Source organism: Lemur catta, chromosome 12 (genome assembly GCF_020740605.2).
Source record: "Lemur catta isolate mLemCat1 chromosome 12, mLemCat1.pri, whole genome shotgun sequence".
Lineage (NCBI taxonomy): Eukaryota > Metazoa > Chordata > Mammalia > Primates > Lemuridae > Lemur > Lemur catta.
The window spans coordinates 63,484,113-63,511,276 of NC_059139.1; the positions used below are offsets into that span (position 1 = coordinate 63,484,113).

Below are 27,164 nucleotides of genomic sequence, written 5' to 3' on the forward strand. Positions count from 1 at the left end.
GCCATTTGTAAACTCAGTTGATTCCAAATACAGAATAAGTATGAATATACCATTTTAAAATGCCAAAATGCTCATACATTTGGATTTTCCTCTTTCAAAATATTTTGCAATAATTTCTCATTTGAAAACAAGTATTTACATCTATCATAATAAATACTAATTTGAAATAACTTGAAATGAGGCTAAAAAAACAAAAACTATAAGCTAAACGGTAGAAAACTCTATGTTCATCAGAAGTTATATTTCTTCAGGGTATCAAAACCTCAATTCTTCCATATAACCAATTAGTTTGAAATTTTCACATCTCCTGAGTAGCTCAACTAGTTATGCCTATTATCATAATAGCCACTGCTAAATCTAATGGCCAAAATTACAGATAATAAATTCAGTTCCTATATTTGCATATTTTTGAATCATTTTGCGTAGGTCAACTCCTCAGTGATAAGCCATTCAAAAATTGTTACAAGAAAATAAAGTTTCACTTTCACAATGAAATGATTTGATTGGCTGAAGATTCTTATAGAGAACCAAAAGTTAGTATTTTGTTCATCGCTGGCCTTTTTGTAATAAAGCAAGTTATATTTCAATACTGGTTGTCCCAAGTTGTCAATATATTATAAAGCCTCATTAATTCAGACTCCACAAATTCAAATCTAATGAAAATGTGTATAGAAATCAGCTTAACCATAATAGCAAAATGACAATAATAGATATGGTTTGTTGCATACTGTTGGGGCTCAGAAAATGATATCCAAAGAATGGCACTTTGGTATGCTGAATACTTTGAACAGAAAAAAATGGAAGGGCCTCAGAAGCAAAGTGTCTTTCTGAACTTCTCCTGCCTTTCTTCTTCCTGCTCCCTTTTCTCCCCCAAGGCAGGTCATAGAAACTAGAATCCTTCTCCCCACAAAGACAGCCATAAAACCCAGAAATATTATTCTGACCTTCACCTGCCTTTTTGTGTAAGAGCTGGCCATAAAGAAATTTTCTGGCCTACCTCATCTGAAGTTAGATCAGAAGGCCCTCATTCCAGAAGAGGTCCTAACCTATACCTGGGAGGAAGGAGTGCCACACACAGAGGCAAAGAAGAATCCAAACAGGCCTTGCTGAGTTTTCCCACTCAGTCTATTACCATGAGGTCATCCCTTTTTTCTCTAACCACATTTCTACACAGCTGTCCATTCTACATAGAACCTAAGCATAAAAATAGACAGTTTTCCCTGTGTCTTTAGGTCTTCGTTTCTGAAGGTTCCAGTGTCACATAAAACTTTGATTAAATAAGTGTTAAGCTTTACTCATGTTAACCTGTCTTTTGTTATAGGAGTGTCATCTGGAACCCTTTTGATAGGGAGGAAAGGTATCACACATATATGGTGATATATATGTACATATGTATATGTGTGTGTATATATATGTGGCTGCTATAGTATCTACTATCTATAGGACATTTTACATATATTAACTTCCTTAATTATAATAATTCTACAAAATAGTTATTATTCTTATTTACAGAACAGGGTACTTGGGCACAAAGAGATTAACTAACATGTCCATGTTACATAGCTATAAAGGGATAGGGCTACAATTTAAACCCAAATCTGTTTGGTTTTAAAACTTCAGATGCTGGTCTCTTAAAAAATGAATCACTTTTACTGCATACATAATATATAAAACATAGTTTTGTAGAAATGTTCTGGTCATTGCTTATGAGGGGGAAAAAAAAGAAAAACAAAGAAAAAAAATATTGTTCTATAGAAATCATGTTAACCAAAATGTTAACATGGTTATTCCTGGATATTGGGACTATGGTTAATTTTTATTTTCTTCTTTATGGTTAGCGTTTTCTTGTATGTTTTTGTAATAAGTACTATGTTTTTGTAATAAGTACTTATCATTTTATGTACAATAATAAAAAATACTTAGAAATGACCCCTTCTTTCAGGGAATCTTTTACAATCTTTTATTTCATATTCTCTATCCAACTTCATTTGAAAGTCTTCCAACCTTAACACTTCTTTCGTGCCAGTATGTGTTTATCATTTCTTTCAAAATGTAATTCAAAACCTACATAATTCCAAAATAGCCCTTGACTATGAGCATTTCACCAAACTTTTTGCATTATTTTGTGGCATTTGTACTATTAAAAGAAAATCTATTGTTTTGTATTATTTTGATATTGAATGTGTGTTTATGTCCTTCATTGAAATCCATTCTGGAGTAAAACAATAATGGACTGAAACACCGTTGAGCTTTCAGATGAGTTTTTGGTGACCGTGATTTTGAAGGATTCCCAGTCTATACATATGGCTGTGTAATTTTCTCTATCTAATCTCAGTATGGAAGTTAATCAATAAGTACAAAGAATGTATTAAAGAAATGTCATTTGATAATAATCATAGAGTACCAGAATGATGATGGTTCAAAGTTTTCAAGTGCCCTGTATAGATCTGTGATGCTTTCATATTTATGAGGTTTAAAAGTGATGAAGGATGAGGGGAAGCAGGAGTCACCTTTATAGGTAAAAAGGCATCAAGTTTAAGATGCTGTGTGACAGGATAAGGGAAGACCTGATGGGCAAAAAGGAACCAATAGGATGAGAAAATTAGTCTGAGTGAATAAATATGCATAGGATCAACATGAGAAATAAAGGAGGGAGGGTGGACTGTGGTAGGTAATGCTAAAGTTTGGATTTGGAAGTTTTCTCATTAGAATGGCAGTGATTCAGCATGCACTGAAAGGGGGCCTGACCCCAGCCATCAATCTTTCCATTTCCTTACGTGCACTCCATGTGCCCAAAGCAGAGAGAGGAGGAGGGGAGGGAGAGGAAGACGAGAGAGAGAGAGAGAGAGAGAGACAGAGAGAGAGAGAGAGAGAGAGAGACAGAGAGAGAGAGAGAGAGAGAGAGGAAGAGACGGGGAGAGAGAGAGAGAGAGAGAGGGAGGGAGGGAGGGAGAGAGAGGGAGGGAGGGAGAGAGAGAGAGACAGTTCTTCCTCTCAAGGAGCAGACTAAAGAGAAGTCCAAAAAAAAAGGGAGCCAATAGAAAGATTACTACTATTTTCTAAGTAAAAGATAACAATGACTTCAAGAATAGAAAAGTAAATTATCAAGGGACCAATGTAGTCTGGCAAATATTTCGGTGGTATTTCAGAAAGGTGAAACTACTTTTAAAAAATTTATGGGGAACAGGGAAAGGCTGTGAGGCTGCGGGTCAACATAGAGCTTTAAATTCTGTTTGTGTTCCTATACTTAAAACTATTGACTTGTCATCAGGAAGATAATAACAATTTGATATAAGAAAGAATGAAGCTTCTTATCCTAATTGTGATCAACCAAAATGGGAGCTGTAACTTTTCAAAACATAATAATTTTTCGAAATTGCCATTCCACAATACTATTTTTTAATTTTCATTTCTATGTTCCTGAACATATTTCTATAAGATTTTATAAAACAGTGCTTAATATTTTAAATAAGTATTAACAGCCAATCTAATGTTAATTTTTACCTTTAAAAGTGAATAAAGAGTTATGCTTAAAGTATTATATGTAAGCTAAACATCTATAATTCAAGTTTCAGCTTTAGGCAAATTTTAATAGTTGAGTTATAAATTCCCAAAAACAGTGATGATAATAAAATATGAATATATTATAAGCACCGCCAGAAAATATTACAATAAAGCAATAAAAAATCATATGTGATCAAAAGAAAGCACACAGAAATCATTTTGGAATCTCACTTGTCCTTTGCCATATCTTAAAATTATACCTCTCTATCCTAGGGTCTCTGCTTCTTTATTTAAACTAATATAATGGTTAGAACCCTTATTTTACTTTCTCCTGTCTCTTCAATAGTAAAACTTCAGAATGACATTCTTCTCATGACAAATCAATACATGTTTAAAAAGAAGTGAAAGAACACAGAAAAATAAACCACTGGGAAGGAATCCATACTGAAATTGAATAAGAAAAGAAGAAACATTAGGACCATATGATTTCTCTTCTGTAGAAAAGCCTAGTGAGGAGTTTTCTATGACTTCTTGGATCTGTGGACAGACTGTGGAATTAATGTGTCTAAAGGGTCTGGCTCACATGAAGTTCTACCTTTCAACATCAGTGCCTAACCTAGAATAAACACTATTAATGAGTATGGTAAGGAAGTGGGATATCCTAATTATAAATAACAATATGTTCTCTATACAACTAAACAAGTTCCAAATGTTGTACTATAGTAAAACACATTTAACTATAAATGTCATACAACCAAGAACCGGTAGATTTGAGTCCTGATCCTGGTTCTGCTAATTTCGATGTGACCTTCGGTAAGTCATTCAATCTCTCTAGAGGGAGGGAGCTTATGTTCCTCATTTACACAATGAAGCAGACAGGAAGACTGGCATCAGCAAATTAGTTGACTAGAGGTGCCTGATGCTCTTTTGCACCCAAAAGAAAGGACTAAGGTAATGAATAAACAACTAAAATTTGACTGGAGTGTTGAGAGTGCTGGACTACAGCAGAGGAGTGGAAAGGTTCCTGTGGTAATTTCAGAAGCCCAGGAAAACAGTGTGGAGAGGGGAACAAGGCACCTGCCTCTGCTGGCCCATCTTCCTTGCCCAGATGAGCCCAAAGTCAGGAGGGATTTCCCCTTGTGGGGAAAAGGTAAGCAGATAAACCCCACCAGCTGCCACTGTCACTGCAAACACCTGCAGACCTTACTACAGGAGAATCCCACAGTCCTCACAAACCCTTAGCCCAATCTGGAGAACTGCTAATGATTCACACAGCTATAGTACTCCAGATTAGGAACACAAAGTATGCACCCCCCAACACACACCTCACCTACCCTCTGTGACCAAGTTCCTACAGCACGATGCCATCTTGAGACTTCTGGAGTGTGCCCTACTCTGGAGGCCAGTAACCATTGCACATCTCCAGCCCTGGGGCTCCATCTTCATTCTACCAAGCCCACACAGGTGGTTGTAACATAATGATCACAGTCACTCAGAGCCTGGGCCCAGCGTCAGCTGTGACTCTGGTCCTACACATCAGGGAAATCAACTCCTGCCACCTGCACTGCCAGCCAGAGAAACAGTCTGGTGGATCTGCCCAAGATGGACCCACTCTTGAGCTGGTCAAACTGCCATGTGCCCTCACCTGGGCAAGAGAGGCCCCCTCAACTGCCTAGCATCTGGTATGCCCCTGAGCCAGCCAAGCACTAGAGCCCAGGATCCAAGAAACAGTTTAGTGGGCCCACCACCAAAAAACATGCCCTCAGGCCGTCCAAGAGTCATGCATCCCAGGCCAGAGAAACAGCTGAGTGAGCCTCGTCTCCTGGCTGGCTGAGCTGCCATATGCCCATGTATCAGAGGAGAGAAAGAGTCTGGAGGTCCTACTGCTGGTAAATATGCCCCCAAGAAGCTGCCACACACTGCAACCCTGGCTAGAATAACAGCTCCATGGCCCTGACCCCAGCAAGCCAGAACCCAAGTTGGCCAAACCATTGTGTGCACACACATGCCCTAGCCTGAGAAACTGCCCAGCAAGCACACCCCTGGCAAAGTCATAATACTGCTACCACACTCACAGCTTAGGCCACTGAGACATTTGAAAAAATCACTAGCATGGATTACAGCTGAAAAAACTGTTGCACAGAGACAACACAACTGCATCTAACTAGAACCAGAGCCAACACACCTCATCCTAACCAGCACTCTAAGACTTATCTATCAGAATAAATCCTTCCCTATGAAACCTACTCCATAAAATTGAAAAAGGCAACTGTTCTATCAGATGTGAAGAAATCAACACAGGGACACAACAAACATGAAAAAGAAAGGAGATACGATATCTCTAAAGAAATACAATAATTCTCCAGTAATAGCCATCAATCATAAGGAAATATACAAAATACCAGAATAAGAATTCAAAACAATAATCGTAAGAAAACTCAGTGGCATACAAGAAATTACAGATAGATAATTCAACACAATCAGGAAAACAATTTATGATTTGAATGAAAAATTCAATGCAGATATAGATATCATAAAAAAGAACCAAACAGAAATCTTAGAGCTGAAGAATTAAATGAAATAAAAAATATAATCCAGAGCTTCAACAACACAGTAGACTAAGCAGAAGAAAGAATACCTGAACTTGAAGACAATTCTTTTGAAATAACTCCAGCAGAAAAAACAAAAAGAATAAAAAATAAAGAAAGTCTATAGGATTTATGAGACACAATCAAGTGAACAAATTTTCATATTATGAGACTTCTGGAAAGGAAAAGAGAAGGGAAAATGTAGAAAACCAAGCTAATGAAATAATAACTAAAAAGCTCCCAAGTCTTAGGAGAAAAGTAGACATACAGATCCAGGAACCTCAAAAATTCCCAAATAGATTCAACTCAAACAAGTCCTCTCTGAGCCATATTATAGTAAAATTGTCAAAAGTCAAAGACAAAGATAGAATTCTAAAGACAGCCAGAGAAACGCAAGAAGTCACATATAAGGGACTCCTCATTAAACTAACAGAAGATTTCTCAGCATAATCTGTAAAGGTCAGGAGACAATGAGATGATATATTCAAAGTACTAAAATGAAAATACTGGTGGGTAAGAATAACATACCCAGTGAAGCTCTTATTCAGAAATGAAGAACAAATAAAGTCTTTTCCATACACGCAAAAACTAAGAGAATTCATCAGCACTAGACTGGCCTTACATGAAATGCAAAATGGAGTCCTATATCTGGTAACAAAAATACAATACCTACCATCATGAAAATATATGAAATTACAGAACTCACTGGTAGAGTTGAAACAAAAAGAACAAAGAGATAGTAATCAAGTCTTATCACTACAGAAAACCACCAAACTGTAAAAATAAATAAGAGAGGAAGCAAGGAACATAGGATATACAAAAAAAAAAAAAAAAAATTAATAAAAAAGACAGGAGTAAATCCTCATTTATCAATAATAACCTTGAATATAAACAGATTCAATTCCCCAATTAAAAAATACAGACTGGCTGAATAGAATAAAAAAAAACAAGACTCAATTATATGCTGCCTACAAGAAACTCAGATTCCCTTTAAAGACACATATAGACTAAAAATGAAGGGATGAAAAAAATATTTCAACCAAATAAAAACAAACAAAAAAGGACTATCTATACTTATATCAGATAAAACATACTTTAAGTCAAAATCATAAAAAGAGAAAAAGAAGGTTATTATGTAATAATAAAGAGATCCGTTCAGCAAGGGTACACAAAAATTCTAAATACATATGCACCCAACAATAAAACACCCAGATATATAAAGCAAATATTATTATATCTAAAGAGAGAGATAGATTTCAATACAATAATAGTTGGGGACTTCAACACCCCACTCTAGCATTAGACAGATCATCTAGACAGAAAGTCAACAAAGAAACATTGGATTCAAACTGCACCATAGAAAAAAAGGGACCTAATAAACATTTACAGAACATTTCACCCAACACTTGTAAAATACACATTCTTCTCATCAGCATATAACCATTCTATAAGACTGATCATATGTTAAAACACAAAACAAGTCCCCAAAAATTTTAAAAAATCAAAATCATATCAAGTATCATTTTTTTTGTAAGAATCAAGAGATAAAAGCAAGAATATCAAGTATCTTTTTGACCACAATGGAACAAAACTAGAAATTATTAACAAGAGAAACATTTGAAACTAAACAGATACATGAAAATTAAACAACTTGCTCCTGGACAATCAATAGGTGAAGGAACACATTAAGGAGGAAATTTAAGATTGCTTGAAACAAAAATATTATAGAAACATAACATACCATAAACTATGGAACATAGCAAAAGCAGTGATAAGAGGCACGTTGATAGCAATAAATTCCTATATCAAAAAAGTAGAAAGACTTCAGATAAACAACCTAACAGTTTACCTTAAAGAACTGAAGAAGGGAAAACAAACCAAAACCAAAATTAGAAGAAGGAAAGAAATAATAAAGATCAAAGCAGAAATAAAACAATATTGAGGAAAAAAACAGTAGAAAAGATCAATGAAGCAAAAAGTATGTTTTTTCAGATAAACAAAATTGACAAGCTATTAGCTAAACTAAGAAAAAAAGAGAGAAAAAACAAATATATAAAATCAGAAACAAAAAAGGAGACATTACAACTGATATCAGAGAAATAGAAGCAAAAATAGAGACTATAATGAACAATTTTGTACCAATAAATTTGAAAACATAGAAGAAATGGACAAATTCCTGGTCACACACAACCTATAATAAACGAATTTATTCTTGAAGCAAGAATAAATATTAAACCTGTAAAGACCAATAATGGGGGACAACATGGAATCAGTAATAAAAAGTCTCCCAATAAAGAAAAGTTCTGGACCAAAGGGATTTAGTGCTGCATTCCACCAAACTTTTAAAGAATATGAATTCTCTCAAACTTCCAAAAAATGTAAAAGAAATGAGTTCTTCCAAACCCATTCTACAAGGCCAGCATAACCCTAATACCAAAACCAGATAAGAACACAACAACAACAAACTACAGGCCAATACCCCTGATGAACATAAATGCAAAAATCCTGAACAAAATAGTAGAAAACCAAATCCAACAGCACATCAAAAAGATCATACACCATGATCAAATGGAATTTATTCCAAGGATGCAAGCATGGTTCAATACATACAAATCAATAACAAGACACATCACATCAATAGAATGAAGGACAAAAACCCAAAAGATCATCTTAACAGACACAGAAAAACCATGTAATAAAATGTAACAGCCCTTCACAATAAAAACTATCAATAAATTAGGTATAGAAAAAAAGTACCTGAATATAACAAAGACTATATATGACAAACCCACAGCTAGCATCGTATCGAATGTTCCTCTAAGGACTGGAACAAGACAAGGATGCCCACTCTCACCATTCTTATTCAACATACTACTGGAAGTCCTAAGAGCAATTAGGCAAGAGAAAGAAATAAAGGGTATTTTAATTGCAAAGAGAAAGTCAAATTGTCCTTCTTGGCAGTCAACATGAACTTATACATAGAAACATCTAAAGACTCAATCAAAAAACTCTTAGAACTGAGAAACAAATTCAGTAAAATTGCAGGATACAAAATCAACATATAAAAATCAGTAGTGTTTCTATACACCAATAATGAATTAGCTGAAAAAGAAATCAAGAAAGCGATCCCATTTACAACAGCTTTAATAAAAATAAAATAGTTAAGACTATAGTTAACAAAAGAGTTGAAAGATCTCTACAAGGAAAATTATAAAACATTGATTAAAGAATTCAAAGAAGACACAAAAAAATGCAAAGACACCCCATGTTCATGTATCAGAGAATTTATATTGTTAAAATAACCATACTATCCCAAGCAATCTACAGATTCAGTGCAACCCCTATAAAAATATCAATGATATTCTTCACCGGAATAGAAATAACCATTCTAAAATTTGTATGGAACCACAAAGACTCTGAATTACCAAAGCAATACTGAGCAAAAAGGACAGACCTGGAGACAATACACTATTAGATTTAAAATATTCTATAAAGAGACAGCAACCAAAACAGCTTAGTACAGGCATAAAAACATATATACAGACCAATGGAACAAAATAGAAATCCCAGAAATTAATCTATGTATCTACAGCCAACTGAATTTTTAAAATACTACCAAGAACATTCATTGGGGAAAGGAAGTCTCCTCGATAGTGTTCTGAAAACTGGATATCCATATACCAAAGAATGAAACTAGAGCCCAATCTCTCACCCTATACAAAAATCAAATCAAAACGGATTAAAGACCTAAATGTAATACCCGAAACTTAAAACTACTAGAAGAAAACATAGAAGGATATTGGAATGGGACAAGATTTCATGAATGAGACCTCAAAAGCACAGGCAACAGAAGCAAAAATAAACAAAAGGGATTATATGAATCCAAAAAGCTTCTGCACAGTAAAGGAAACAATCAAAAGAGTGAAAAGACAACCTACTGAGTGGGAGAAAATATTTGCAAGCTATTCATCTGACAAGGAATTAATATCCAGACTATACAAGGAATTCAAAGATCTCAATAGCAAAAAAACAAATAATCAAATTTTTAAAATAGGCCAAAGATCTGAACAGACATTTCTCAAAAGAAGACATATAAATGGCCAACAAGTATATGAAAAAAATGCTCAACATTAACCATCAAGGAAATGCAAACCAAAACCAAGATATCATCTTACCCAATAGAATTGCTATTAGCAAAAGGACAAAAAACAATGCTGGCAAGGATGTGGAGAAAGAAACTCTTATGTGCTATTTGGTGGGAATGTAAACTGGCCACTATAGAGAACAGTATAAAGGTTCCTCAAAAAACTAAAAATTGAATTACCATATGATCTAGCCATCCCACTTACTGTGTATTTATCCAAAGCAAAGGAAATCAGTATACTGAAGAGATATCTGCACGTCCATGTTTATCACAGCACTATTCACAACAACCAAGATATGGAATCAACCCAAGTGTCCAACAGATGAATGTATAAAGAAAATGTGGTATATATACATAATAGAATACTATTCAGCCATAATTAAGAATAAAATCCTGTCATTTACAGCAACATGGATGAGCCTGGAGTACATTATGTTAAGCAAGCCAGGAACAGAAGGTTAAACACTGCATGTTGTCCATATATGCTGTAGCTAAAAAAGTTGATCTCAGAGGTAAAGAGTAGAACTGAGGAAGGGTAGAACCAAAGAGTAGAAGACAGGAAGGGTAGGAGGAAGCAGAGGATAGGAAGAGACACAAAATTTGGTGAAGGATACAAAATTATAGCTAGATGGGGGGAATAAGTTCTAGTGTTCCATAGCACAGCAGGATGCCTATAGTTAATAACAACACCATATATTTTCAAATAGCCAGAATAGAGGATATTGAATGTTCCCAACACAAATAACTGACAAACGTTTGAAATGATGGATATGCTAATTGCCCTAACCACTGTATGTTGTATGTATTGAAACATCACTATATATCCCATAAATGTGTAAAATTATGTATCAATTAAAATATATAAAAATTTTAAAAAAGGAATGAGTCACATAGATTTATTAGGCTCTAAGGTTTCTTCTAGGTTTAAATTTGTTGTATTCTATAAGAAATGGTAGGAGATGGATATATTTCTCAACGTCCCAAATCAGTTTTTCCAATGGACCCATTTTGTTTATCAATACTATCATTTTCCTGTCTCTTAGACTCTCAGAACAACTTTTTAACTCTTTCCTTTTCCCTTCTCTAGGCATGCTACATGGAAAGCTAAGGTAGAATCTACAGCTTAGCTAGAAATAATATGTGAAAAGATAAAACGTGAGACAGCAAGATATTCTTATATGGTAATAGATAGATCCCCTGAACGACCCCCTGAGTTCTCAGCTTCCTAAAATATTCTAAGCAGCAGCTAGCCTGTGTTTCTGGGCTCCTTAAACTTGGCAGATTCCTCATTCAACAAAAGATGTCTGAGACCAACTTACACATCTTTGTGGTATGCCTCCACAATTAAAAGAGTGACACCAGGGAATCCTACCTTCACAGGCCAACATTTATCCTTGATCTATTCTTCTTTGTATTCTTTGCACTATTTTTTATATTGCTGGTTTGAACTGTGTTGCTGGTTTTATAGTAAAGTGAAAATAAACTTTGACCGGATCATCATTCTTAAACGTGGACCAACCTTTTCTTCTAGCCTAGCTCATTTTTACTTTTCCATCCATATTTAGTCTAAAAGTAGTCTTCATATATATATATATATATATTTTATATATATATATAAAAAATTCACTAAATCCTTCCAACATTATATAATTTAAAATTTAATTTTTACTAAATCTTGACAATTTTATGTAATACAGTGAACTCACTGAGACATGGATTAAAGCTATGATGGCTAAATAATAATATTAATGATAATAGCCAATTGTTACGTAGCACTTATATGGGCCAGGTGTTGTTCTAAGTACTTTATAAATATGAACTCACTTAATTCTTAACATAATACTATGGGATAGACACTATTATAATCTCTATATTAAAGATCACAGAAAGATCACTTGTCCAAGGTCACTTGGATAGGAAGTGGCAAAGCTGGGATTTGGACTGCAAAGGCTGTCCTTAATCACTATGGCATTAAAACGTCCAATTTCAAATCAAAAGTGTAGTTTATTATATCTCAAACAAGAAGCAGTACATTTAATCAAAGTATGCACCTATCCTATCGACAGTTTTGCCATCTTAAAGATAGCTTGTTTATGCCAGCAGCAAGGAAGCCCAGAGTGCGAGTGACAATGAAATCACAAAAGGCATTTTCCACAGCTTTTCAGAATTGACTATTTTTCCTTGCAAGAAGTGGCCCAAAGCCTAGAAGTGGTAGTCAGTTGATGCAAGGTCTGGTGAAGACAGTGGATGACAGAGTTTCCAAGTCCAGCTTCTGTAGTTTGAGCAGCATTGTTTGTGCGACATGTGGTTGCAAAAGGATTGACCTGTCTCTATTGACCAATCTTGGGTGTTTAATAGGAAGCATCCTCATCATTTCATCCAACTGGTTGCAGTAGACATTGGCTATAATAGATTGACCAGGTTTCATAAAGCTATAGTGGATAATACCGGAGCTGGACCATCAAACAGACACCATTAGCTTTTTTTGATGAATATTCACTTTTGGACTGTGTTTCAGCGCTTCATCTTTATCCAACCATTGTGCTGAATATGCTGGTGATTGTCAAAAGGAATCCATTTTTCATCACACATCACAAAACGGTATAGAAATGGATCGCCTTTATGTTGTGACAGCAAAGAAAGGCAAGCTTCAAGATGATTTCTCTTCTAAGCTCATTTAATTCATGCAGAACCCGTCTATCCAGCTTCTTTATCTTGCTGATTTGTTTCAAATGGAATAGTAACGTCAAACCTTGCTGTTAATTCACACGTAGGTTGAGATGGATTCGCTTCCACTACAGCTTTCAGCTCATCATTATCCTTCCTTAGTCTCAGGTCACCCACGTGGCTCATTTTCAAGCTTAAAATCACCAGAACGGAACTTTTCAAACCATTGAGGTACTGTGTGTTCATGAGCCACATCCTTCCCAAACACTTCGTTGATATTTCAAGCCGTCTGCGATGCATTGGTCCCATGAGGGAACTGATAATAGAAAATAACACGGATTTTTGACTTATCTGTGGTTTCACAAAAACTGCTCTAAAAAATTTGAAAAATAATCATAAGCCAAGACATGCGTTTGAAAGACTGAAGATGTACCTTCCCAATAAAAATAAAACAAGAAGTCTCAAAGTGAAATGTCAGAGACATTGACTGTCAAACTTAGTACTTAAGGAAATTGGACATTTTATAATTAATAGCCTTCTATAAACTATCTCTGTATGGACTCATACTTTTATAAAAATTATTATTTACTCCTTATATATGCTGATTTGTTTTCTGCCAATATATTTGACAGTTTTCCCTAGAACCATTATAAATGTCCTTTATTACAAAACCTACACAGTTGTAAAAAAAAAACCCAAGTTTTTAAAACCTAGACCTTCCCTGTATGATTTTAGAGTTGCCTGAAATTTCTTTCATTAATTACAGACAATTGAAATTTAATGTTTTAGCTTCCTCTTAAGATTAAAATGGATCTCAGTTTGTTTATAGTCATTTAAGATATCTTATACACTGAAGTTCTTATTTTAGGAAACAAAGAATTTTTTAGTCCATTCAATTTATTTTCTCAACTCTCATCTATATATTAGGTTTTTCTCCATAAACCGCTATGCTTTCCGCTAATAATTGTGGAAGTTCTGATTATTATAATTTTATGAGCTAGAATATCAATATATATCTGGTAAGTACTCATATTTACCTACTACAGCTATTCAAATTCCCTTCTTAAAATATAAAATACTTCATTGTAACTCTTCTATTAATGATTTATATATGTGTGTGTATGAAGTAGACATTGACAGGATCAGTCAGAATACACTACTGTAGCTTGACAAGCAAACAGAATTAATTGTCATATGATTTACTCACCAATTCTGACATTGCTTTCTTTATTTTTCAATGCCCATCTTTCTAGAAAATATTTTCATTTTAATAACTCTTTATAATATTCAATATTCAATCTAACGGATCTCTTGCTTTAATACACCAGTGAAACCAAGGTTATATAAAAATGAATTTTAATTTTAGCACTCTTTTAAAACATGGTATTCATACATTTCACATGATTTCAAAGTCATAAAATTATTATATATTTTGAAATTAAAACTAAATGTCAAGTCATGGAATTAGTGATTAACAAATTTTCAAGTGAAGTAAATTATTAATTTGGAGAAAAGTACACCTGCATTAGTAGAAAGTTTAAGTTATGAGCACTTTAAAAAAGGCAGTTCTGCATTATTTATCCACTAGGAATAATAACAAACATAGCTTATGAGATATCAATTACATTTTTAAGAAACTCTCTTTTAATAATTAGATAATGATGATTTGACCTTAGCATGCACTTTGTACCAAAATGGGTGCTTCCCAAGGATTAAGAGTTCTTAAAGTGTGTCCCAAAGGCTTAAGAATTTCTCTTAAAATGTTGTTAATAGTATTAACTAACCAGTCATATCAATGTGGAACTGTTCTCCTAAAATATTGGTGATATTATTATTTAGCTTAACATTAATTTGATTAAAAAATCTACTCATTGCAATAACCTTTTATGACTTCCAGGGCTTTGCTCTATGCATTATCACTAGTCTTGTATCAACATCCATTTCAAGTGACTATGATCATATTCAAGCTTCTTGCTTTTTAGAAACCAACAAAACCTGCCCTATTGCCCCTTTCCTTTCACATTCCAAATTCTCAAAATAGCAGTCTATAGTTCCTAATCCTGTGCTCTCACTTCTCATTTACTCTGTAATCCGGAGCAATTTGTTTTCTGCTTCTAGCCTTACACTGAAACTGACAAATTATTTTTCAGTTGCTGTCATACCTCTTTGCATTATTTGGTACTGATAGCCACTCCTTCCTTGAAATTGTCTCCTGTCTTAACAAACTTCCTAAATATTATGCCTTCCTAGTTCTCATCTTATCTCTCATTCCATTTATTTGTTCGCCAGGTTCCTGGTAGGAGCCACCACTCTGGGTAACTAGCCAGTTCACATTTCTTTTTTTTAATCTGTTATACAATATACTGATACACAATGAGGGTCCATTTCTGTGTTATAGGACTTAACTTTCCTAGTCATAACTGATAGATCATCAGACGCACACTAAATGAATTTTGAAATTTGGAATGGAGGAAAGAACAAGGAATCAGTGATAGTAAAGCATTCAAGTTAATTTCAGCATCCCAAGAGAATTTAAAGTATTTAAAATATAAAATACCAATCACATTAATTTCAGCCTCCTAAGAGAATATGTATGGATTGTTTTTGGCTGAGGCCCCTGGAGCTGCACGGTTCCTGCCCTTCTCTGACTGACTGCTCACACAGTTTTCTTTGGGTTCTGTGGGATACACACAATAAATCCTCTCCCTGCTCCACTGCCCAGCAGTCACTTTTTTTTGGCTTAAATTAACCACAGTAGTTTTTATTAAACTAATAAACATCTTAATTGGCTCCTTTCCCATTTCTGCCATTAATCACTGATATCGACCAGAAGGTTCTCTCTAGACCTAGGATGAGGGTCAGGACACATTACACCAATGTATGGCACTTTGACAATTGAGAAAACAAAGAAGCAAGGTCTCTCTGACTTAACCTCTTCCCCTTCTCCCCTATAGCAGGCCACATAAGAATTCTCTGACTTTCCTCTAAAGTAGGTCCCAATACCTCCCTTCCCTATACCTAGAGGAAAGGAATGTTCTGAAGACAGGGACACAGAGAAAACTCTGAACAGACCTGGCTAAGTTCCACCAAGCCTTTGGTCCTCTAATTGTACTTCTGCACAACTGTCCATAAAAATACACAGGTTTCCCTATTTTTTTGGGTCTTCATTTCTGAAGGCTCCCATGTCATCTAAAACTTATATCAAACAAATTTGTATGCTTCTCTCTTGTTAGTCTGCCTTTTGTTTATAGGTACCTCAGCCATGAACCTAAGATGTGAAGGAGAGATATTACTTTTTCTCCCCATTACCTGCTTCTCATTTTAAACACTTGAGCATTCATCATGAAATTCAACTGATTCTTTTTCTGTAATTTTACCTGAGTAGATTTAAGTGTTTGAACTTTTTAAAATTTTGTTTTTCATTCATTGTAGTTTTTGCTCAGACCAAAAAAAATCTCTTCCTACTGGTTCTTATTTTGTAAAGTTGCCAAATTTCCTTATTCCCCTTCTCTAGCTCTTTCTTCTCTTTCTGTTTATTTCATACTGAAGTTCTTAGTCCTCTTCTTATTCTACATGCTTTCACTGGGTAATCTCATCTATCATCATCTCCATGCTGAAGATTTAAGGTCTGTATCTCTAATTCTAGTCCTTCCAAAACCCCAACATATGTTTCCAAGCACTTAAAAGATAATTGCACTTTGCTGACTCAAAGTTTCCTTAAACTCAGCATGTCCAAAATTTAACTCAAAGCCCTTTCCTTAAACTGGCTTCTCTTCCTATATTACAGTATCACCACCTACCTAATCTCCCTGTTCCTTGCCCTAGTATCTTACATCAGGTATCAGCAAACTATGGCATGGTCAGTTTTTCTATGGCATGCCAGAATGGTTTTTACATTTCTAATGAGTTAAAAAAAAAAAAAAAAGAATATGCTATTAATACAAAGCTACATGTGGTCCACAAATCCTAAAATATTTACTATCTGGCATTTATAATAGAAAATGTTTGCTGACACCTCTTAAATGGTCACCAAATTATTTGGCCCTTTCTTTCCCTAGCAAATGGTCACCAAATGCTCTCAAATTTGACTTTTCCCTCTGTCTGCTATCAGTGTCCCAAATGTAGACATTATTTCTTACTGAAAAACACAGAAAAACCTCCTATCTGGCTTCCAAGACTCACATCTTGTGGTATAATATATATTTGGTTTCTCCTGTCCTGCCCCTTCTTGGCACAGAGCTCCAAAAACCTTTAGAATTTCCTGAGTGACAAAAATGTCTTTTGTTATTCATACTTCAGTTTATGCTAATTAGCTTCCTCTGGAGAGCCCCTAGACAGCCTCAGGATGGGGGCTGGTCACTCAGGAGAGGAACCAACCACCAGATTAGAGAGTTGGAACTTCCAGCTCCACCCTCCCTCAACCCCAACCTACAAGCAGGGGAGAGGAACTTGGGACTGAGCCCAATCACCTATGCCCAATGATTTAATCAATCATGCCTACATAACTTCAACAGAACTCATAAACAAGGAAGTTCAGGGAGCTTGTAGATTGGTGAACACAATCATGTCTTGGGAGGATGGCATACCCAGAGAGTACATGAAGTTCTGTGCCACAACCCCCTTCTTTACTTTGTCCCATGCATCTCTTCCATTTGGCTGTTCCTGAGTCGTGTCTTTTCTAATAAAACTGTAAAGGTAAGTCCAGTGCTTCCTTGAGTTCTGTGAGTCATTTTAATGAATCATCAAACCTGAAGGGAGGATTGTGGGAATCTCCACATTTGTAGTTGGTGGGACAGAAGTGTGGGTCACCTGAGGAATCCACTTGCATCTGTCATCTTAAGTGAGGACAGTCTTGTGGGATGGACCCCTTAACTTGTGGAGGCCTGTGCTGACGCCTGGTAGTTAGTGTCAGAATTGAATCAAATTGAATAGTAGGACATCCAGTTGGTGTCTGCCTTGTACATGGGCCCTAGACTTCCCATTTTACAAACTAAATCTGGTGATTTCACTATCCTGCTCAAATAACACTGAGGCTTTTACATACAAAACACATAGCAAAACTCCAGGCTCTTTACCTTGTTTGATAAATATATAGTCCTCCATATTTAATTTATCTTCATATAAAAAATATTTTCTACTATAACTCTCCTTGATATCCTGAAGTACCTCCTAGCTGTAACTCGCTTTACACAAAGGATGTTTTCACTAGAGAATTGTATTTATGGAAGACATTTATAATTCTTTATCAATATAGATAATATATTTAAAGGCAACAACTATAATAACATAATTTGTATATTATTATTAAACAGAAAAAATTTATCTACAAATGTGGCTTAAATCATTTTTGAATGGCTTTTTAACAATTTAAACCATTTAAAAAAAAATCTGAAAAGGTAAGAAAATATACTGTGGTGAAAAATCAGGATTTAACATTTAAACTATCAAATCCAATTTAAGTGTGATGTGATTTAAGTTCTAGTTTCCATCTACAAAAAAAAAGGAAATTAGATAAAAATGATCTTTAAGGTCTCTAGTTTTAAAATTCTATGATTTTAATCATATGATTTATTTCTTTAATATTTAATCTTCTGTCATACAGCCTTTGCAGTATACTTACTTTTTAATTCTATAGTTCAATAGAAGTATAATTTGTTGGTGGTTAAAACAAATTCATATGAAATAACCTGAGTTTCTATTTAAAAAACCAATCAGTAAAAGTAAATTTTGGATTTCTTCACATTAAATCTAAAAATCCATCACTATACTTGCTTTTTACTTTATTTGCTGCTTTACATACCTCAACAGTGAATCTATCATATCAACATAGTCATCATGATCCAAGCTGCAAATAATAGAGAGTGTCAGTGTCAATTTTGCTTTCTCACACTTGCTTCCCTTCACTTCATCTGATTTTAATAATCCCTGTCAAACCACAAACAGTCCAAATTACCTTCATGACACAGAAGCTTTCAAGGAGCAGACAGAATCTCAACTTTCATTTAGCAACTACAAAAGAAAGCTGTCCAGCTGGACAAATATTATTTCCACACTTGACAATCTCTACAGTTGGGCATGCATTTTAATTTTAACTAAACCTGCCAGGAGTTTGATATGAGCTTCTTATTTTGTGTAGATTGACTCACAGGATTATCAGACCAATGACTGTAATTGTGATGAAAGAACTCAGCATTTATCTACTAAGAGATGAATCACATACCACAGCTAAGGGATCAAAATGAACATGTAAGAGATAGTGTGTAGGTATAGATTATAGGAGAGGAAACTACTTAAATTAAGTGCTTTAATTAATAAATAAAGATACAGAATACATTCTTGATGGAATTTTGAAAAGTACCAGCTAATAAGTCAAAATGTAAAATAGTTAAAATTTTACCCATAGACGCCACTGAGAAACAGCTTCCAAAAATGAAATCTAAACAGATTTTAAAAATTGTTTTGGATTCACTCAACTTTAAAGTCAGATGTCTAGAAAAGTTCTACGTGTAGATTATAATAAAACTGCTATTCTTGACAATGTATCAAAAAGTCCACTTGATACTAATCAATGTGCTCTTATATATACAATGTAAAACTTTAAAAAAATTTATAGTAAAAATGAATGATAAGTTTAAAGAGAAATACTAGAATAAAAGTTATAGTGTAAAACTATACTAAATTAAACTCAAATGTAAAACTTACAAGCTGTAAAACGTTTCTGGGGACATTTCCTTTTAAAGCTAGGCCTTAATTCCTTAGTAGAGCCTCACAATTGTCTAATGTCAGTCTTCCCTCCAACCTGTTATGCTTGACACCAGTTCTAGCCAAAGGCCAATCTTAGAGTATTATTTCTCTCCCAACTCTATCTTGGATACCACGACTCAGTTTCCTTTATCAGCTCCTTTTCTTTCTATTTCCCTTGGTCCTCTGACTAGATGATGTCATTCACATCCATGTCTTCTGCTACAACTTGTGTATTGGAGCTCATGTTCTGACTGTACAACTTCCACAATGGATAACCCCCTTGTATGTCCCACAGGTACCTCATGGTACCTGTGCCCTGAAACAATCTTATTATCTTCTCTCTGAAACTTCTTCCTTCTCTTGAGGTCCTAAGTACTCATGTCAGAAATGTAGGAGTCATCCCCCAAGTTCTGACATTCTCTCACCAACCCCACAGCCACATCTCTCATATCCATCCATCTCCTCCTATTGCCCCTGTTAAAAGAAAAACTTCAGACAAATTAAACAGAGTTTAACTGAGCAAAGAAAAATTCAAGAATGGGGCAGGCCTCAGAAACAGAATAGGTTCAGAGTGACTCTGGGGCTGCCACAGGGTTGGATAACAGTTACGGGCAGAAAAAGGAAAGTGACATACAGAAAATGGAAGTGAAGTACAGAAACAGCTGGATTAGTTACAGTTCACCATTTGCCTTATTTGAACAAGGTTTCAACAGTTGGCTGCTTATGACTGGCTGTAACTTGGCTGCTGTGATTGGCTGAGATTTGGCTACTTATTACAACAGTAGGTTACAGTGTGTTTACATATCCAGTTAGTTTACAGTTCACTATGGAGAAACCTTAGGAAGAACTTAAAATATATAAGGAGGCAGCTTTAGGATAACCTTAATTTAAAAACCTGTGTAGGTTCAAACTCCATCATCTGGATTTGTGCAGCAGTTTCCTAAAGAGTATCCTTATTTTGGGCATCATCACCTTCTAACTCATTCTCTATCTACCAGAACGAACTTGGTAAAACTGTGGTCCCCAACCCCCTGGCCACAGACAGGGGTGGCCAGGCCGTACAGCAAGAGGTGAGCAGCAGGGGGCGAGCCAAGCAAACATTCATCTGTATTTACAGCCACTCTCCATCACTCCCATCACTGCCAGAGCTCCGCCTCTTGTCAAATCAGTCACTGTCTCCCATTACCCCCAAATGGGATCTTCTAGTTGCAGGAAAACAAGCTCAGGGCTCCCACAGACTCTGCATTATGGTGAGTTGTCTAGTTATTTCATTACATATTATAAAGCAATATTAATAGAAATAAAGTGCACAATAAACGTAACATGCTTGAATCATCCCGAAACCATCTCCCCACCTACCCCCAACCCTGCCCCACCACAGTCTATGGAAAAACTGTCTTCCATGAAATCAGTCCCTGGTGCCAAAAAGGTTGGAGACTGCTGTAAAACACAGAAAGGAATCAATATTTATAACAAGATTTAAGTTTAAGTGTGCGTAAAGTTATACTCTTAAAAGAAAGAGAAAAATCAGAGAAAGGAGTTAATTTGTAGGAGGAATAGTGTGTTCATTTTATTTTTTAAATTATTTTTAAATGATAAATTATATATATTTATGGGGTACAAAGTAATGTTATGAGATACACAGTGTAGAATGATTGGATCAAGCTAATTAACATTATCCACCACCCAAAATACCTGTCATTTATTCTTCCTGTCTAAGTGAAACTTTGCACCATTTGACAAACATCTCCCCATTCTTCCCACTCCTCAGCCTCTGGTAACCACTATTCTACTATTTACTCCTATGAGTTCAATTTCTTTAGATTCTACACAGAAGTGAGAACAAGGGGTATCTATCTTTAGGTGCCCAGCTTATTTCACTTAGCATGATGTCCTCCAGGTTCATGCATGTTGTTGCAAATGACAGAATTTCCTTTTCTAAGAGTGAATAGTATCCCATTGAGTATATATACATTTTCTTTATCCATTCATCTATTGATAGACATTGAGGTGGTGTGTTTATTTTAGAATAATAAATTTGAAGCATAAGAAATATAGCCAGCGAGCACTTGGCAAAGGGGAAACAGAACTGGGGAAGGAGAGGATGATGCATATATACATAAAAAGACCATATAATTTATCATTGAGACAGGACACTTTTTTGAGATTAAAAAGTGAGTACTAAATTAAAATGAAATATTTTTTGAAATGTGTATTTACTAACAAATTAGGTGGTTTTAATATATTTGTAGACCTATACAATAGTTATAATCAAAAATTGTTTTTAAAAATAACATTCTTTCAAAAAATTCTTCTATTTTGCTCTTTAAAGCAAAAAATTTATATTATTTGAACATTAAAAACATAAAAACAGATGATTCTTGACATATTTTCATATGCTTTAATCAATTTCTTGGCTGTATCTGTCACCCACAGATATTTTTTGAAGAATGCATTTTTAAATATGATTGTATTATTTTCATATTTTTCCAACTTGCATTTTATAGTTAATAAATTTTAAATTGTTGACACTTTCAATTGACTCTTTCATATATATTATAATATATTTAACTACCTGGTAAATATATTAAGTTCAGAGCAAATTTTGCTAGATGGAACATATTCTCAATTTTAATTTTTAGTAATGAAATACATAAATACTTTAGTTAAAATATTTTTACAGGTACTATTTTCTTTTGCCTGAGTATCTTTTTCTTTTTTTAGAAAGAAACAGGGTCTCACTCTATTGTTCAGGCTGGAATGCAATGGAGCAATCATGGCTCACTGCAACCTCAAACTCATGGACTCAAGGAATCCTCCTGTCTCAGCCTCTCGAGTAGCTAGGATTATAGGGGTGTACCACTATAGCTGGCTAGTTTATTTTTTTGTTTTTTGTAGAGATGGGGTCTTATTATGTTGCCCAGGCTGTTTTCAAACTCCTGGCCTCAAGTGATTCTCCCACCTCGGCCTCTCAAAGTACTGGGATTACAGGTGTAAGCCACCACGCTCCGCTAAGTTTCTTTCTTGACCAATAGTTTTAAGACTCATCAAACAAATAGTTATGATTATTTTAAATGGCTTGCTAAATTAAGTGCTTGGTTTAACATTATTTTGGACCAGATTATAAACTTATCCCATAGAAAATATCAATGTTATCAAAAGATTTTCCCCATAAGTTTAGATATTTCAAAGCATAATTATGGAATTTTATAATTAAATTTTGTATACCATTTGAGCTCTCATCATTTAATTTGTCCAATCCCCCTTCTGAATTCATGGGGATTTTGATGTCTTCCTGCTTGCAAACTTTGTTTTCAGTAATTGAAAGTGCTAAGAAGCTTCACATAAACTGAATGTTTTTGCTCTTCATTTGTTCAATGCTTTGATTAAAGATTTCTAACGGATTCTGAAGAAACTGCAGCCAAAATTTACAACAAATTTTTACAAAAATGTTTAATATTAATAGCATGTTAGGACATTTAAGTTGATCTGCAAAGTACTTCTTCAAAGTCTCAAATATTTCTAAAATCCAAAGAGAAAAAGTACATACTGCCATGGTTAGGTTGTTTTTGTTTTATTCAACTACAGTCTAATCATAAAAATTTATAGGCTCTTTATTTTGTATACATATAAAAATATGTGTACTTGACAATTATATCTTCCATTTGGATTGGTAGAATATTGCTTATTTTTTTGGATATAATTATGAATTGCTGTGTATTTCACCACATATTCCAAGTATAGTTTCCTCTTTAGGTTCTAAAGTTATTGAAAACATTTATATGATGTCTTCCACAAAAATATCTCTTTACAGCCAACAAAAGTAAATAATTTTGTCATTTATGTTGCAGTTTATAATTCAATTTACAACAGTGGCCAGGAGTGGGGGCTCACACTTGTAATCCCAGCACTTTAGGCGGCCAAGGCAAGAGGACTGCTTGAGGCCAGGAATTGGAGACTACCCTGGGCAACATAACAATATCCTGTTTCTACAAAAAAATTAGCTAGGCATGATGGCACGCACCTGTAGTCCCAGCTACCCAGGAGGCTGAGGCAGGAGGCTCCCTTGAGCTCAGGAGTCGGAGACTGCGGTGAGCTATAATGACGCCACTGTACTCTAGCCTGGACAATAGAGTGAGACCCTATCTCAAAAAAAAAAAAAAGATTACCATAGTATTCACAATAATGTCAAATGCTTCCACTTTGACAGAATGAACTTCTAAATGACTACTTTGATTTCATGAATTAGATAAGAAACTTGAACCATTATTGAAATTAATTGATTTTTTAAATTGGAAGTATCCAATGATATTAATGTACAACTGGCATCATTTAACTGTTGACAAAATTTTTTTAATGGAGCTATTAACAGCTATTCTTTCACTTTTCATACATGCACAAGAAAACTTAAGATTGAAAATGAAAGAAATTAATTTAGACCAGCCATTTGATCTAAATGAAAAGTCATCTTTTACAAAGTAGTACACAAATGTACCTTCTGCAGCTAAGTATTAAAATGTAGTATTTTCAGGCATGGTCTTAAAATAGACTATGCAGTAGATGATGATTCTTCAGCAGACTCAATTATTGTTTTCCAGTGGTCAGTGGTATCATTACAGGGCCATGGTGGATGGCAAATGTCAACAAACATTTTGTGGGAATTACACATTAATTCTTTCAGTAAATCAATGAAATTCAGTACTAATTGTCTGTTAAATGTGCAATGATGTTTTGTTTTGTTACCACTGTTGCCAAAAGGGTTATTAAAAATTAAAAATATATTATCCAACAATAAAATAAATAAGTAGTTATAGTTTTATACTATATCATACATGATAAAACCCCTCTAGTGGCCAGGCACAGTGGCATGAGCTCGTTGTTTCAGCTACTCAGTAGGCAGAGGCAGGAGGATGGCTTGAGCCTGGGAGTTCAAGACTGTAGTGCATTATGATCGTGTCTATGAATAGACACTACATCCTAGCCTCAGCAAAATAGTGATATCTCCATCTCTCAAAACAAACAAACAAACAAATAAACAAAACCCTTTGTAGCAACAGAGTTCAAACTATATTCACTCTATGGAAAGACTGAATAAAGACTAGAAAATGTCCAATCCACTGGCATGGGATGGGCCCAGCATAACTGGCTGGCACATCAACTGGCTGGCACAGGGGTGGCACCATCAAATACTTCTGCCACCACTGTCACCAAGACCTGAAGAGGTCAGCTGTATCTAACTGTTCATGTACCTAAGAGTTCACTCACTTTATCTGTAAATACTGTACATGCTGTTCTTAAAAAAGATATTTTGAGCTTCTATTGCTTCTGGAAAAGAGAAATTAGTTATTGCCAATTTAACCACGCGTTTAAGTGAGAGCTCTGTTCACTACACTGGCATTTCACATAGGAGACCATGTCAGAATTTAGAAGTATAGGTCTATCTAAACCTATCCTGGTTTATTTACATGTAACTATTAAATAATACTTCATTCAAAAATGAAAGATCTGTGAGCCATTAAAAATGATAATCTAGCTCTCTATGATATGGCATGGAAAGATTTCCAGAATACTATATTATTTAATTTTAAAAAGTAAGTTATAAAGGTATACATACAGCATGATACAATATAGTATTTTTGAAAAAACAAACCAACCATAACTCAAAATGAGGAAGGATATACACTCAACTATTAGCCGTGCTAATCTGTGGGTGGCAGAATTAAAAAGGGGTAGAGGAAAGGGAATTTTTATTCTTTATAATCTATTTTTATTTGAACTTTTATAAATAGCATGTCTCACTTCTGACACCTGGGAAATAAAAGCAAATAAAAAAATATTACAAGAACTATTAGAAGGCATAAGCTAATGTAGTATCAACTGAGTGGTACCAGTAACAAATGATCTAGGAAGCCTGCAGCAGGGAGTTCCCAGTGGGCAGATGGAGATAGGGAAGTCAAGCCCCCAAGAAAAAGGAAGATAAAGGCATTCCTAAAAGTGGGAGCCAGTGATCTTCCAAAATCCATAACTCCACAGGCCCCACAGTTGGAGACATTTAATGTCCCACTATAAATAGGTTCAAGGCATCTTCAATCTTGGGAATGATCCAAGAACTAGTAAAGGGAGGACATAAGAAGCCTCAGCCAGACAGTAACTTGAGAAGTAGATAATGAGTTAGTCTGCTTATTTCCCTCCTGTTCCACAACCTGAACTCTTACTAGCTTGCATATTGCCAATATGTAATTAGGTCCCTATCTTGAGGTTTCTTTCTATGTACTGGGATCCCACTCCTAAATCCCAGTCACAGCTAACTGCTCCAGATTCATGGACCACCACCAACTGGGGGCTCTGGTAATTAAAGTGATGAGAACATCGCTGAAGCATAAATGGAACTGTTTTGGAAAGCCAGAGCATAAAATTCATGGTTGAAAATAGTGAAAAATAAAATTGAAGAGGTATGCTGTAGCCAGATATTTTAAGGCTTTTTTTCCTCCAGAAGGAAGATGTTTGGACTTTATCTTGTACATAACAGGGATTCAAAAAAGGTTTTTTAATAAAAGTAGTATATGACTAGTGTTTTACAAGTATCTATAAAACAAGGTGTTAAGACAGTTTGGTGTGGGGTGAGAGAACACAGAAGGCAATCAATTAGGAGGATAGTGAATTAATCCAGATGAAGGAGATGATGAACAGGAAGAGGATGTGGCCATGAGAAAAGAAAATATAGCTTTTGAATTTTCCAGAATATGAACTGAAAGCTGAGGCCACGGAGTGAGACAGACAATTGCAGCCCAGAGAAAACCAGGCAGTTGTTACATATTCAAGCATCAATATTCTTGTGCTTTAGATCCAATCCACCAGAGAAACCAAATATGACATATATAAAAATTATAAGGTCATGTTTAGAGGCAGAAAGCTTGTGGATTACATCACTAGACGCGGACAAGGGTAAGACCAGGGTATGGCTCTTCCTGAGCAATAAAAATCAGTGTGGGAAATGACCAATTATAGCAGTAGTGACTAAAATAAAGAGGTGGGCATCATACAGGCAGGGCCCACTTGTTATCAAAGGCTTTTATGGTCTTGCTAAAGGCAGCCATAGATGTCACACTCTGCATATACATACTAGCCTTCACAAAACTGGCAGAGGAGTGGGTGACCACTATGGTCGCCCACATGGTTTTTCGTAGGCCAAGGTCTAAGGATAGGCCAGGGTAGAGAGATAAGTCTATAGGGAAGTTTATGCAGTAAGGGCTTAATTATTATAAACAAAATTCTGAATTTTTAATCTGAATGACAGAATGGTAGTATATGAATAGATTTTAAAAACTTAGGAGGAAAATAGTGATAAGAAGGCGTGGCAAAATTCAGTGTTAGACATAATGATTTTGAGTGGGCCATACAAATGGAAATGCCCAGAAGAGACATGGAGAAGACAAACAGGAGATATGCATGAGAAAGGATATGGCTCAGAACGTCACACCGTAGTTCTGGCTTTATACTTGTTTCTAGTTACATAA

General features: G+C 35.1%; 1 protein-coding gene across 1 annotated transcript in view; it reads right to left on the reverse strand.

The window, feature by feature from the left end:
* Positions 1-27,164, reverse strand: part of KIAA0825 (KIAA0825 ortholog) — a 353,138-nt gene that overhangs the window by 320,099 nt on the left and 5,875 nt on the right. Inside the window, exon 2 of the mRNA XM_045566564.1 lies at positions 18,704-18,748. Within this exon, the coding sequence (XP_045422520.1) occupies positions 18,704-18,723 (20 nt within the window). The 5' untranslated portion in view covers positions 18,724-18,748. The remainder of the gene's footprint in view (positions 1-18,703; positions 18,749-27,164) is intronic.